This window comes from Phyllobates terribilis, unplaced genomic scaffold (assembly GCF_046119375.1).
Source record: "Phyllobates terribilis strain yellow unplaced genomic scaffold, ASM4611937v1 Scaffold_2__4_contigs__length_985480577, whole genome shotgun sequence".
NCBI lineage: Eukaryota > Metazoa > Chordata > Amphibia > Anura > Dendrobatidae > Phyllobates > Phyllobates terribilis.
This window is the reverse complement of record NW_027362762.1, coordinates 386,964,133-386,980,569: the sequence shown is the minus strand read 5'-3', so window position 1 is coordinate 386,980,569 and position 16,437 is coordinate 386,964,133. Positions and strand designations below refer to the sequence as shown.

The 16,437-nt window shown below is 45.0% G+C and overlaps 1 protein-coding gene across 7 annotated transcripts in view; it reads right to left on the bottom strand.

The window, feature by feature from the left end:
* Window positions 1-16,437, bottom strand: part of LIMS1 (LIM zinc finger domain containing 1) — a 77,679-nt gene that overhangs the window by 15,631 nt on the left and 45,611 nt on the right. For 5 of the 7 annotated variants that reach the window (XM_073664820.1, XM_073664818.1, XM_073664817.1 and 2 more), the window contains one exon: window positions 10,382-10,541. In XM_073664820.1, the coding sequence (XP_073520921.1) occupies window positions 10,382-10,537 (156 nt within the window). In that variant the 5' untranslated portion in view covers window positions 10,538-10,541. Of the gene's footprint in view, window positions 1-10,381; window positions 10,542-15,140; window positions 15,460-16,437 lie in introns of those variants that run through there. The other 2 variants (XM_073664814.1, XM_073664815.1) reach the window with 2 other exon arrangements.

Sequence of the window (16,437 nt, the reverse complement as noted above, 5' to 3'; positions counted from 1 at the left end):
AGCGCTGCGTCCTGTCTGCTGCAGCTCATGTTGGCATCTGAGCAGCGCGCGCTCTCAGAAGCCGAGGTGAGCTGCTGCTGCCGGCACATTCACTCCTCTGCACTAACAGCAGGAGCCGGGGCTCAGCGCTCCTCCGTGGCCGCTACTAAAGCGAATGAATATTCCGTGTTCTCCACGCCCATGGGAGTGGAGAAGAGGGAATATTCATGTTCCTTTAGCAGCGGGCACACGGATAGCTGCAGCAGCGGCTACAGCGTGTGCCCCGCTCCTCCACTGCCGCAACCCGCTTCTCTGCCGCCGCAACCTCCTATTCACCTACCCTCCTCGTCTCCACGCTGCTTGGGGCCCTCACGGACCCCCTCCGGCCACGGGCCCCATAGCAGTGGCGTGGTCTGCCGCCATTGGCGGTACGCCACTGGGTAAACCCCTTTAACCACAATGTCCACAGGGTGCCTGCAATCATTAGAACTACAGCCTATAACCTCTTGGTGGCTCAGACTGCAGAATAGCTGGAGAGCTGATATTTTGATCATATAAAGAAACTACGAGTAACTTAACCAGTGAAAAAAGGCAGCAGTTATATATAATCTAAGCCCAGTTAGCCTCACTTAGGAAAGGGAATTCTGAAGTTCTGGCTAACAGGGGTTATCGAACCACAGACAGTCCCTTCTTTACAAGAATGAGCTACTGAGGACACGCACCAACCAGGCAGCAGCTAATACAAAGGACATGTAGAATTATATGCGGCCATCTAAAATGATTAAAGGGGTTGTCTACACATTATAACCGTCCAGCATGCTAAAAAAAAATAAGTAAAGAAGGCATTATCACCTTAATGATCCCTTGCTACTCCTCTTGCAGCAATGCCCTGTTCTCTGCGTTCCCCTCTGCGTAGATTTCCTGGCTGCAGCAGTTTCAGCCAGAAGAGAAAACGGAGCGTCGGGGAACCCTGGCAGCACTGAAAGACGAGCAGCGTAGGATTTTTGATCATACTGGGTGCTTTTTAATTTTTTTTAAAGAACTAAGGTGAACAACTTATTTTTAACCAGAAGAAAAAAGACCTTTGCCTGTTATCAGATCTCTACTTAGGCTCAGAGGGGAAAATGCTAACATTATATGTAACTTCCTGCCCTGCCAGTGCCCAGGTACTGAAGAGGAAGCACCCGGCAATATGGCGATACCAACAGAGTAGAAAACTTCAAAGTGATGATGCGAGATGTGTTGTAATTGTGGAGCACGCAGACCCAGTGTTGTAGCACCAACCTTCCCATTACTTAATGCTGAAGGCGCGTATTATTATTATTATTATTTATATAGTGCCATTGATTCCATGGTGCTGTACATAAGGAGGGGTTAGATAACAAATACAGATATCACTTACAGTAAACAAACTAACAATGATAGAACGGTACAGAGGGAAGAGGATCCAGCCCTTGCGGGCTTACAGTCTACAGGAACAGGGAAGGAGACAGTAGGTTGAGGGGTTGCAGTAGCTCCGGGGTTGTTGAGGTGGCAGTAAGAAAGGTCATGGCACGCTGTAAGCTTGTTTGAAGAGATGGGTTTTCAGGTTCCGTCTGAAGGATCCAGGTGTGGTGGATAATCGGACGTGTTGAGGCACAGAATTCCATAGGACGGGGGATATTCAGGAGAAATCTTGGAGGCGATTGGGTGAGGAACGAATAAGTGTAGATTAAAGAAGGAGGTCTTGGGAGGACCGGAGGTTACGTGAGGGTATTATAAACCATTGCCCCCACCTGCTCCCGCCATGGTCCACACTCCATTCGGAGAGACCCAAGGTCCTCCGAACTCTACCCTATTCACCCTCTCCCGAACTGGGGAAATAGAACATGGACACGAGTACCAGGAGGTGGAGTCTTTTTTACTGAATGGTCCTTCGGAATTTTCCACTATATTGAGAATAGGAATGGGGAGTATACCGCAACAGCAAGTTGGGGGGGGGAGGGGGGCGCTAGCTGCAGAAATATGTCGTATTGGGGGACCTACAATACAAACTGCATCCAACGATCACATCCGTGACCACGGTCCGTTAAGAGATCGATAGGTGATGGCTACAAGAGCGGGACAGCTATCATGTCAGTATGTTATACATGCGGTGGGACCAAAATATGATCCCCTGGATGTACCCAGGTCACACCACCTGCTTACAGAAACAATTCAAAACACCATAGCATACGCATCCCAGCTTCATGCGGTCCCAACCCTAGCCCTGCCATTTATTTCCACAGGTATTTTTGGATATCCAAAACAAGACGCAGCCAAAAAAATAGTCGGGGCTATAAAGCAATACATCGCCACGCATCCAACTAAATTGAGAGAGATAAGACTCTTGGCCATCGACAGGGATCTCGTTGATTATGCCACTCAACTAATCAAACCCGATATCTGGTCTCCCTCGGTGTTCCCCTACCGCCAAGATCTCCCAACAATCAGTACTCATGCTGATTTCCCCCCACCTCGACCCACTCTCATAAAAGATGTAGGAAATGGAGGAAGAGGACCAGAATACCAGCCCACCCAAATATACCCCGTTTACCCCAGAACAGACGGACACTCTGTGTAACCGTCTCCCGAACATTCCCCCATGGCTTTTTACAGGGGTATGGCCGCAAATAGAGAGATATATTCAACAACAAGGCAAGATCTTTTACACCTGCTCCGTGTAAAAGCCGGTGAAGGATATTATCCCATGGTAGAGGCTGCTATCCCATATAATAGAGCATTAGACGCCAATACGTATGAGAGTGGGGTTGACTTCTGTCAAGCCCTTAAAATATGGGCTCAGGATAAGTTGGCTGATCAATCTACTACCTCACAGATGTCACTCAAGAGAAGGGGGAGTCAGCTGAGAAGTTTTATGGGCGCCTTATGCAGGTCTATAAGGACCTTGAGTTCTCCTTACATACTAAAACTCATTGCCAGCTGTTAGTATCCGCCTTTATCCAGGGGTTACGGACTGAGATCAAGGATGAGATATTGACTGTACGACCAGATGTTGAGTCAGCCACCCCAGGAGATGCCCTAAAGGTAGCAAAAAGTTCCAGAAAAGGGTCGCCCGGACCGCTTCTGCGGTTAAGCCTAAATCCAAGCCTGCTGCAGTAGCACTTGCGGCACCCGCAGTACCCGCAACACAGTATCCTCCCTTACAGCCCCACTATTACCCCATGGCGGTACTTGATCAGCGAGTAATGTATCCCGGGAAAAGACCAGTAGTGAATTCCGGTCTTCAGTGTTGGAGGTGTGGCCGGTCAGGACACATCCAAAGGGACTGTCACACCCCTGCTAGCCAGTGCACCACCCAAGCCCCCTATCTAGAAATAGGACGCCCGGCCCACGAGACTCACGAGAAAATGTCCCCCAAGACCGTCCATTCTGAAATGGAGGCCAACCAGAGTCTGCCATCGTGATGCCCGTAACCACCCCCGGGCTCTGTTCATCTGTAGTTCTCCTGGTAGGAGGGAAACCGGTGAAGTTCATGGTAGACACTGGGGCGGCCAACTCCATTTTAAAATCCACTGAACTGCCCCAGGGTCTCCCAGTCCAATTTTCTAACGACAATCTAATATTGATCGGTGTAGATGGCAGACCTAACAAACACACTCTCACCAAACCTATTAAGATTGGCCCATTTCCGGAAGTAATGGCACAATTTGTCATATCCCCGACCTGCCCAGTAAATCTTTTAGGAGCAGATCTCTTGTCTAAATTCCGATCCCGAATTCAATACCAGGACAATGGTCAGATGATCCTTACTTTAAAGGATCCAAACTCTGATGCACACAGAGGTCTGAAACTTACGGGCGCTACCCACGGTTATGATTAACATACCAGATACGAATGGAAATCTCCCAAAAGATCTCAGGTTAGCTCCATACACAGAGGAAATCCCTTCTCATCTGAGGTCACAAGGCCCAGACGACATTGGGAGATAGCCGGTAGAACCAGTACAGGTGTATCTCAAGCCCGGCACGCCCTTTCCTAAGGTTTGCCAGTACCCGCTCACACATGCACAAGAACAAGGTCTACACCAGCAAATTCAGACCTTGATAGAGAAAGGGGCACAAATCCCCTGTGTCTCCCCGTGCAATACGCCGTTGTTTCCCGTAAGGAAAAAATCCCAACCGGGGCAGCCACCCGCTTATCGATTGGTGCAGGATTTGAGGGCAGTAAATGCAGCGACAGTCTTGGAAACTCCTGTGGTGCCTAACCCACATACACTTCTCTCACAAATACCATCTACCGCAGCCTTGTTTACAGTAATTGATTTAGCAAACGCCTTTTTCAGCATTCCACTACATAAAGACTGTCAGTTTCTGTTTGCATTTACATATCAGGGCAGGCAACTGACTTGGACGGTGATGCCGCAGGGAGCACAGAATAGCCCTAATCAGTTTGCAAAGAACATGTCTAGCTGTCTGCTGCCGTGGCAGTTGGACAACTCTGAGGTAGTACTTTTACAATACGTGGATGATCTTCTTTTGTGTGACCCCACGGAGCAAATGTCCATCAGGGCCAGTGTTAGCCTCCTCAAGCATCTAGCAAAACTGAATTGTCGAGTCCCAGCCTCAAAACTTCAGCTTTGCCTTGGTCAAGTGGTTTTCTTAGGCCACTGCCTTACTCAGGGTGCCAGACATCTCACAGAAGAAAGAAAGACGGCTATCTACCTACAACAATTCCCAAAAGATCCCATAGAGCTGCAACGGTTCCTCGGACTATGTACATATTGCAGACAAAGGATCCCAGACGCCTCACGTCTGATGCAACCCCTATATGATGCATTAAAAGAAGACACTCTGGCTGATGTAAACAACAAGGACCACCAAAAACTGCTACAACAAGCCTTTGAGCATTTAAAATCAAGGATAATGACAGCCCCTGCCCTTGGAAACCCGGATTATGCTCAACCTTTCCATTTGTATGTCTCCGAGACTGGAGGGCATGCAGCTGGGGTACTCACACAGAGACACTGTACAAAGCAGCGCCCGGTCGGTTATTACTCAGCGCGTCTGGACCCGGTAGCCAGGGCCTCCCCCAGCTGTCTAAGAGCGGTTCACGCCACACAGCAGTTACTTGAAAAAACGGCGGACATTATCCTTGGACATGAGACTCACATTTATGCTCCACACGATATTGCGGCTGTTTTGGCTTTACAGCAACCTAAACATCTGTCCACACAGAGACACTTGCGGCTGCAGTGTACGTTGATCTTGCCAGAAAATGTGAAATTACACCGGTGCACCACCATCAACCCAGCCACCCTGCTACCAGCACCTGAAGGAGAGGGGAAAGAGGCTCCACCACATGATTGTCTGGAACAAATTACTGCGGAGTCAACTCCACTTGTTTTAGTGGGGGAAGTACCCTTGGATGACCCAGAACTTACGTTATATACGGATGGATCCAGATATGCTGATATCTTTGGCAGGTTTCATACTGGATATGCTGTCACAACTGAAGATACATTGGTAGAGGCTGCTGCCTTGCTTCCCAGTATGTCAGCAGAGCTCAAAGCTCTGATTGCTGCTTGTCAACAGGCCGAAGGAAAACGTGCGAATATATTTACCGACTCAAGATACGCCTTCGGGATTGCACATGACTTTGGGGAGATCTGGGCAAGGAGAGGCTTTGTCACGACTGCAGGTTCTCCTGTGAAAAATGCTGAAAGAGTCAGACAATTGATGGAAGCGGTACAATTACCAAGACAGTTGGCTGTTGTAAAGGTAAAAGCTCATACCCGACAAGATGCCCCTGAAGCAAGAGGTAATGCACTTGCTGATCTCCATGCTAAACAAGCAGCTCTTCTTCCGACATCCATGTCCATGGCTGTTACGCGACAGCAAACCAAACAGCTAAATTATGTGCAAACCCAGGATCAACCTGCAGAAAATCATCAACCGGTCCCTCCCATCACAAAGCTACGCTCCACACAGCAGAAAGTCTCTAAAGAGGAACGCCAATCATGGAAGGAAGCAGGTGCTAAATTGATAGATGGGCTATGGAAAAAGGAACAACTATATTGTTTGCCTCGACTCCTATATCCTGCCGTTGCAGCCTGGGCCCATGGACCGATGCATCGAGGGAAAAACCAAGCTTTGCTACTGGTACAGAAACTTTATTGGGCCCCAGGAATTTCCACTGTGTTGAGCGCACAAAACAAAGGTTGCACAATATGCCAAACCAGCAACCCAGGGGATTACAGGATGTACCGACAAAACATCTTGCTAAACCAGAGTATCCGTTCCAACGATTGCAAGTTGATCATATGACTCTCCCTAAAGCAGGACGATATGAATACTGCTTAGTGGTAGTGGATATGTTTTCCAGCTGGCCAGAAGCATTCGCCGTTCCAAACATGACTGCCAAGACTACCGCCAAAAAGCTGGTCTCTGAAGTTGTTTGCCGGTACAGAGTCCCAGAAGTTATCGAAAGTGATCAGGGACCAGCCTTTTCCTCATGCGTATATCAAGAAATACTTACCATGATCGGATCAACAGTGGCGCTGCATACTCCTGATCATCCACAGTCAAGCGGCAAGGTGGAGAGATTGAATGGCACACTGAAAAGGCAATTGATCAAAATGATGCAGGAGACTACGGCCCAGTGGCTTGAGCTCCTTCCCATTGCAGTATATCACATACGTACCACCCCCATAGGGAAACAAATTGTCACCCTATGAGATACTATTTGGGTCGCAACCAGCTATAGCTCGATTTACCCCACAACAATTATCAGAAGAAACGGATTATGTTGTACAGTATGTGATTCAGCTTGCCAAAGCACTAACTAACACCCATGCGTTAGTATCATCTTCTATTCCAGATCCAGCTGATGCAGAAGGTTGTCATACCCTCAAGCCCGGAGATTATGTGTATGTGAAGAAGCATGTTCGGAAACATGGACTAGAACCATTGTTTGACAGTCCATACCAAGTGCCCCAACAGCAGTAAAACTTGAAGTGAAGTCAACATGGATCCATGCTTCACACTGAAAACGTCAACCATCCTGAGATGTTTTATGATAACATGCGTGGTTAAACTAGTCAATACCCGGAATAGCCTACAACATAGTACTGACCCTTTTAATAACAAGTTCATTACTCACCACTAGATTTTGGTACAAGAATTGAGTCAATTAGAGAACAACCAGATCAGTGACTGTTGGACATGTACTCACTCACCAGTTTCAGCCGCTAGTATGCCTTTTCTGACAGTCACAGTCACTCTGGAAGAAATACTAAACTGGCCCAATTGTAGCGACGCCCTTGCTAATAATGCTACTAAGTTTAATAGATTATGGAACACCACTGTAGGTATACCAGTAGTTGGGTGGGTGGATCTCCCCTGGTGGCAAGGGAATCTTACTGCCACCAGTAGACACCTACAATTTCTTGCCCTTAAAGGAAACAAATGAGTATACCCAATAAGATAGCCAGTACCGTCTTCCTCTACCCTATGGTAACACAAATGTGGGACAAATTAGTGGAAGTCACTGACTACTTAGATAACCAGATTTGGAGTGTATTGGAAGTAATTAATACTACCGTTGCGGTGCAGAATCAACTTATTATAGCAGCCAATCAACATACTTTAGTGCTGGAATATTTGACAGCAGCTCAAGGAGGGATGTGTCAGGTTATAGGCCCAGCATGTTGTCACTATATTGACCCCGATTCTACCATACGGTTAAAGACTAAAATGGAAGACATTAGCAAACTCAGGGAAGAATATAACAAACATAACGAATTGACCAAAGACAGTTGGTGGTCTGATACATTTTCCTTTTTAAATCCTGCTAATTAGTTTAAAGGGATTGGTGGATGGATTATTGGAATATTACAAGGAGTGTTGCATATTGCTGCTTGCATCTTGTTAATGTATGTCTTACTAAAACTAGTCTTTTTTTGTATCCCAAATTGCATGAGGAAAACCTGCCAGTCATCAGAGAGCAAGGAGAACGCTGTCAACCAACATCCAGTGCTACTATACACGGACCTCCCAGATGTAACCAGCATTGAGGACCTGGACGGCAAGGGAATGATGACCTTCACCCGCACGCCCCGACCAACCTCACGTCTGCAGATCAGAGCTTTATGATTATATTAACGGACAAAGGGGGATGGACATGCCGCGATGGCCTCAATTGGTAACAAGGGCACTAATTGAGTGAAGACCAATGTCCCTCAGGCTCAAACCATGACCCTGGGAAAGCACCTCTATTGTTGATAATAACATAATTTTTAGGGGGGAAATGTAAAGGACATATCGATATTCATGCTTTAGTTACTTTTATAGTTACTTCATTTTTGATTGCTTGCTTTTAAAATCATGTTATTATTACTCCTTGCATAGCATACATTCTTTTATTCTTTTCTCCTGCTTCACATGCAATTTTCTCACAAGAACCTTTTCTCTCAAAAACATTCTATGAAATACACTGCTCCTGTTATCTAACTAGTCTGAGCCGGGATGTATAACCTTGTAACTTTCCGTATGACCATATGTGTGTTTCCGTAATAATTGTACTAACATTGGTTTTAGCCTGTAGTAAGGCTGTAGATGATTGGCTATTGATATACTCAAAACAATATATAATGCTAAGTAAAATAAACGGGATTAGAGATTCTCCGAATCCTCCCATACAGAGCTCTGTCTCCGTCTGGTTCCCTGATTGCAATCAACCTAACATAATAATTTGACACTCACTTGGTCAACCGTGAGGGGTCATTGCTGCCCTCCCTCAACAAAGAAACTACGAGTAACTTAACCAGTGAAAAAAGGCAGCAGTTATATATAATCTAAGCCCAGTTAGCCTCACTTAGGAAAGGGAATTCTGAAGTTCTGGCTAACAGGGGTTATCGAACCACAGACAGTCCCTTCTTTACAAGAATGAGCTACTGAGGACACGCACCAACCAGGCAGCAGCTAATACAAAGGACATGTAGAATTATATGCGGCCATCTAAAATGATTAAAGGGGTTGTCTACACATTATAACCGTCCAGCATGCTAAAAAAAAATAAGAAAAGAAGGCATTATCACCTTAATGATCCCTTGCTACTCCTCTTGCAGCAATGCCCTGTTCTCTGCGTTCCCCTCTGCGTAGATTTCCTGGCTGCAGCAGTTTCAGCCAGAAGAGAAAACGGAGCGTCGGGGAACCCTGGCAGCACTGAAAGACGAGCAGCGTAGGATTTTTGATCATACTGGGTGCTTTTCAATTTTTTTAAAGAACTAAGGTGAACAACTTATTTTTAACCAGAAGAAAAAAGACCTTTGCCTGTTAGCAGATCTCTACTTAGGCTCAGAGGGGAAAATGCTAACATTATATGTAACTTCCTGCCCTGCCAGTGCCCAGGTACTGAAGAGGAAGCACCCGGCAATATGGCGATACCAACAGAGTAGAAAACTTCAAAGTGATGATTGGGATTTTCAACAGATTTACAATAAAAGAATATCAAGCATCGTCAGCTATGTATGTCTCAGATAACTAAGGCACCAAATATGGCCAAAACTCCTAACAAACACATTATGGTACATAGCAGCAGTGGAATCAGCCTGCGGGGAGGGGCACAGGACACGTTCATGATTCTGAAATATCCCCTTATCTGTGAATGCAGCTTTCCTTCCTGAACCAAGATCAACCATATATTTGTGAAATATATTCACAGTGAAGATTATGTATTGCAATTTAATGCGCTACATGAAAAGACAACAGAGAAATGGCACATTAAAGGGAATCTGTCACCCCCTGACACTTATCTGACCTCTAATATGGGCATACAGGTGATAGAAATGTAAATCTATACCCACCTGTATGCCTCATATTAGAGGTCTTGTTGTGAAATGTATTTTTATTCAATCAAGTTTCTGATGCTTGTAGGCCCGGGGACTGAAAGAAATGCATGTCAGTGTGCCTGGATTTGGCTGCTGCAACTGCACATCACAGGGCACTGTGACATGCAGGGGAGGGGGGAAACATTGTAATTCACACAGGAGGCAGGGATTTCTTCCAGTCCTCAGGACTAGAACACATCAGAAACTTGCATGAATAAAAAGACATTTCACAGCAACAAGACCTCTAATATGAGGCATACAGGTAGGTATAGATTTATATTTCTATCACTTGTATGCCCATATTAGAGGTCAGATAAGTGCCAGGGGGTGACAGATTCTCATTAAGGCATGGCGCTGTGCGGATCACCTACTATTCTCAGTCTAGAAGTGGGCAGCCTGATCCTTAGCAAACTTGTTCTTCACGCCACATCTGTGCTCGGATCATTGATCCTAACAAGATTCTACATCCACAAAAATGGCGTGGCAGCCCGCTTGATATAAGTGGTAATAAGAGTATAAAAATCCAACTATTACCTCATAGAACAGCCCCTCCGGAAACTGCTGGAAGCACTGTGCGCACACGAAGCACTGCTCATGGTACAGTTCTCCATTACTGTTCACAATCTTCTCTGCAGGGGCAAAGCCAGACCTGCAGCGCTCACACATCGCATTCGCCAGAGCATTCGCCATGTTGCTGGAAGAGATGAAAAGGGCAAGACCTTTGTTATCAGATGTTAACTGTGCCCTATACATGTATATTACACCGGCCATACACAGAACTATGGTGACGAATGTCCTGCTTACACCGGCCATACACAGAACTATGGTGACGAATGTCCTGCTTACACCGGCCATACACAGAACTATGGTGACGAATGTCCTGCTTACACCGGCCATACACAGAACTATGGTGACGAATGTCCTGCTTACACTGGCCATATACATCATAGCCCTGTGGGAACCAATGTCATTTTGTGGATTAGAGGCACTTTGCTTGGAGATTCTGAAAACCACTGAAACAGGAAACCCTTTTTATGGAATTCTGATCTGAGGCCATCACGGTGGAAGTTTTCCAACCACCATGGCTAACACTGTATTTGCTTACAAGATGGCAAGCTAATTGTATGTGCAGGTGGTCACGTCTTAGCTTTGGCCCCCTTTAAAGGGGGCCTGTTATCAGGTCAAAAGTGGCCAGTTCTTGCTCTTATTTTACTCCTGTTGTTCCCGTGTATTTTAAGTCCGTCATACAGTTCCAGAGATATGGGCTTTTGTGTTTAGTGATCATTTTTATAGTCATCACCATTCACAGGATTCTCTGGAGACGTGTCTTCAGGCAGCTCTGCATAACTTCTCTGTGAGCTACACCCCATTGGCATATCTCTACAACGGTATGGTGGATTAAAAAAAATACAAAAAATAAAATAAATAAATACTCAGGGGAGCAGCCCAGTTGTGGCACTTATTTTATTCCCACTGCTCCCCTGACCAAGAGTGAGAAGTTTTTTTTTTTTTTTTTTAATCTGCTATATTCCAGAGATATAGGCCTTTTTATCTGGTACTATTTTGTCTATCTTTTTATGATCTTTACAGAGAAGGAAGAGCTCACAGGGTAATAATGCAAAGTAGCCTAAAGACACTCCCCAGAAAGTCCTGTGAGCAATGCCATCTTGATAAAGATCACAAAATTTAGGACTAAATAAAAAGGCCCACATCTCTGGAAGTATATGGCGGAATTTAAAAAACCCAAAAATAAGCAACAAATGGAATACTCAGGGGAGCAGCGGGAATGAAACAAGAGCTAAAATTGGCCACTTCTGACCTGGTGACAGGTTAAACATCAACTGCTTATGAACAACCCATTATTGGTTCCTGGCAGAAAGGTAAGCCAGGAGATTGACAGAAGAGATAGTGTGGAGAATAGAAGATGTTGGTAATGCGGCTGATGTGATTTATTTGGACTTTGCAAAGGCATTTGATACTGTACCACATAACAACCTAAGGCTATGTTCACACATGTTTTTTTCAGCGTTTTTTTCAGCAGCAAAACCAGATTTCTTGCCAGGAGGTTTGTTCAGGATTTTTCTTGCTTTTTTGGTGCGTTTTTTCAGAATTTTTTTCACTGTTCTTTTGTTTCTTTTATGCATGTACATAAAGTTCAGTGAAAAAAGAAAATTTTCATTCTGGTTTTGACACACACACAAAAAAAAAAAAAACACACTGAAAAACCTGACACCTGTGTTTTTAGTGCGTTTTTTCCATCACCCATTACTTCCAATGAGTGAAAAAACACTGAAAGAAGAGACCTGTTCTATTTTGCAAAAAAAACATGCAAAGCACAAAATCCTGAACAAAAAGAAACCATGATGTGTGCATGAGATTTCTGGAATCTCATAGACTTTGCTGGTACTGTGAAACGCAGCTGAAAATTTGCATAAAAAACATGCATCAAAAACCGCTGAAAAAACCATGATGTGTGAACATAGCCTTATACTGAAACAACAAAAGCAGGGACTGGGGGAAACTATATGAAGATAAGGAAGGAACTGGTTAAATGACAGGAAACAGTCGTCATAAATGGTACGTTCTCTATATGGGATATAGTCAGCAGTGGGGGCCGCAGGGATCTGTGCTAGGACCGATTCTTTTTAACCGCTTTATTAATGACCTTGCGGATGGGATTGAGAGTAAAGGGTCAGCCTTTGCTGATGACACCAAACTATGTAGGATATTAACCCTAGAACGCACACCTGGGGCCTCGCAGGCCTGCCTGCCCTGTTAATTGTTTTCTATTTTCTCCAAGATTACTTTAGTAGAATTTTGAAACTCTAGGTATTCCTCAGGTATATAGTGGTTTGTCATTTTTGTTTGAGTTATTCCATGTTATTTGCACATGGGCCTAAAAGGCCCCAGGTATGTGAAAAAGTAGATTTTTATGGTCATGCGTTCTAGGGTTAAAATCTGATCTTGACATTACGATATTGCAGAACGATCTGGATAAGAAGACTGAATGGGCAAACACTTGGCAGATGAGGATTAATGTAGATAAATGTAGAGTAATGCACCTATTAATCCTAATGCAGAATACACATTAAATGGGAGAATACTCGGGACTACAAAAGAGAAGGACTTGGGTATGCTGGTTATAAGTAAGCTGAGCAGCAGTACTCAATGTCAAGCAGCAGCCGCATAAGCAAACAAGATTTTAGGGTGTATAAAAAGAGATAAAATCCATTAATCCCTATGTATTGTTACCCCTCTATAAATCACAAGTAAGGCCACATCTAGAATATGGGATCCAGTTTTGGGCTCTACATTTTGTTTAAGATATTCAGAAGTTACAGTCAGTTCAAAGGTGGGCAACTAGATTATTACCTGGGATGGAAGGTCTCTCATTTGAAGAGAGGTTGGAAAAGTTAAGCTTGTTTAGCTTAGAAAAAAAAAGACGCCGCAGAGGAGATCTCATTTAGGCCGGTTTCACACGTCCGTATAGTTCTGGTAGTGTAAAAACCGGTACCGGAGATATCCGTGTGTGTCCCACATGTGGCAACCGTGTGCCGTTTCAGGATCACACGGATCGGCGCCTGGAAATCAGCGCTACAGTTAGCACTGTTCCCAAGCGCAGGGTGCTGAACGCTGCCCTCATCATGGTTCCCTGCCAGCGCTGCGACAATAATGAGGGTAGTGGTAGTCTGCTCCCGCAGTGTCCACCTGTAAAAATAAGATTGAAATAATAAAATCCTTATACTCACCTGTTTGGAGATATCCCCCGCTGTAATCCATGCAACCTATCATCAGAGGAACCGGGGAGAATGACTCCTGCAGCAGCGAGCGGCTCCGGAGCTGCGCTCAGTGAGTGACAGGACACCGCTCCTGAGAGCAGCTCTGGTGCCGCTCGCTGCAGCGGCTCACTCTCTCCGGCTCCTCTGCTGATAGGTCGCATGGATTACAGCGGGGGATATCTCTGAATAGGTGAGTATAAGGATTTTATTATTTTAATCTTATTTTTACAGGTGGACACTGCGGGAGCAGACTACTACTACCCTCATCATTGTCCCTGCTGGTGCTGATCACAGCGACAGCAGGGAACCATGATGAGGGCAGCGGTCAGCAACCGGCGCTTGGGAATAGCGCTAATTGCAGAGCTGATTCCCAGGCGCCAGTCCGTGTCACACTAAAGACACACGGATGTCATCCGTGTGTGTTCAGCGTGAGATACTTTTGTCGACTGTGCATCCGCAAAATAACGGACATGTCAGCGTGTAGAGCACATGGACACGGTCCGTGGAAACACACTGAGATGTGCGCAGACCCATAGATTTGAATGAGTCTGCGTGTGTCATTGTCTCCAGTACGTGTGCAAACTGTCACCACCTGTACCGGACACGTTGACGTGTGAAAGAGCCCTTACATGTATAAATATATGTGTGGTCAATACAAAGGACTGGCACAACACTTATTCCTTCCAAAGACCATACAAAGGAACAGGGGGCACTCATTAAGGGTGGAAGAAAGGTGATTCCGGCAGCTAAATAGGAAAGGGTTCTTTACTGTTGAGGTGTTCCATAGTGTGACTGCTCTACCGCAAGAGGTAATAATGGCAGACACTAACAGCTTTCAAAAAAGGGCTGGATGATTTCCTCAATACACATAACATTGTGGGTTGTAGTTAATTTAGTGACAAAATGTACAATTGGGGGAGGAAGGTTGAACTTGATGGACATAGTTACATAGGTTGAAAAAAGACCTACGTAAGTACGCTCTTGTATTTCAGTGTATTTATAGGGACACTAGGCCATATACCAAGCAAGTCTTCGTACATCATGTGATGACCCGAAATTTGATGTATAAGTTGGAAACAGCTACTGTTGTATACACCAAAATTATCCAGAGGGCTCTAGCATCTCCGCAGAGGCCAAGAGTGACCTTCTGATCTCTGTTGGGCCAGTATACATCAGTATATATTTTTTGGCTGTATAGAACAGAATGGCAGGCTACGCTAAAATTATGAACATACGATTATGCATCAAATTACAAGCAGAGCCATAGACAAATGGCAAGAACATCTTTCAACCATATGTATGGAAAAACTCTATTCCTAAAATTCATTTGCCATCCCAAAAGTCCAAACTGTTACCCTGACCAGCTTATTTTTCCCTATAAATACACAGATTATCGCCCCAACCATACAGGTAGGACCTGACGATCTCCCATTTCCATGCCATCATTTTCCAGACACCATGGCAGATAAAGTAAAATTAGATGACAAGCCAGGGAAAGCGCCATCTCCACTTACAATCTGGCGTAGAAGTCACAGATTTCTTTGTACACTTTGACATCGCTCCGTCTCCTCTGCAGGTTTGACACTGGTTTTTCATCTTCTCCCCCACTCTCCTCGGGTGCAAAATTGTTGGTGACCTCCACAGGAGGCAATTCTCCATTCTCAGGAATGTCAGGGTGCATCCTGGACTGAACTTCCATCATTTTACTCCCAGAAAGGTTTCCAAAAATCAGAAATGTTTGAAGATCTCAGATTGTAGAGGGCGGCTGGACACAAGTGTTCCAGACTGTACTCCAGGCAGTGTCAGTCTGACTCATGGGAGATACATTACAGCGCGGCCCACATTCCACAGCACAGATTCCTACTAAGGCTGTGAGTGGAAAGCACGTCACTACTGATAGGTGGGATTCAGCTGCCACGGCTGTTAAAAATTCCAGTACATCCACAGGGTGGGAAGCCCAACAGTATCGGCATAGCTCACAATGGTTAATGGTGCTCCTACAGAGACATTGTAGAGCCTGTAGAAACTGCGACTAACATTAGCTGGAGTATACCATCAGCTCATACTACTTACAGTAATGCCATCACGGTTAACCAGTTCATAACTGTCTCCCAGTTAACAATTAGCAAAAATTCCTACATCGGTCCTTCTCTAATTACTGTCTAGCCACCTGTTCTCTCTGAAACTCCAATAATAGCACTGTCATCTTCACAGAGTGTACAATCATGGAAGTAAAGCAACAGGCCTGCCACTACACCTACCTATCATGGCAGAGGCACTTATCAGAAACAACATGGTCTACACGATCAATGAGAAAGTATTCAAAAGTCTAATTTGGAAAATCAATGCTTGAACAGAAAAGCGACTGCCATGTTGTAGCAAACCATCAGTGATCAGTCACCCGTTGCTGTAAAGGGAAAACCCTTCCGTCCATGTTCACGTCGCAATTAAATTTTGCTGCGAATTAGCCATCAAATCCGTATCATCTGCACGTCGATAATCATTACTGAACGAACTAACAAAATGCCTGTTCGTCAGGTGAAATGACTTCTAAGCTTGCTGAAATACCATGGTTCTCGACAGCACATCATCCTGTGTAAAGTGGACATATGCTGCCGAGAACCACGATATTCTATGCATGGCAATGTGGTCAGCCTGTCTAAACAAGCTATTAAATGGATTTTGTATCTAGTTAGGTCACAGATTTCATCCTACTCCATTACAAAGCACTGTACAGATGGTAATGTGCATTGAAAGTCCGCACAGGAATGAGCATACTGCAGATCAGAATTTCTGCGGCACACTGACAGT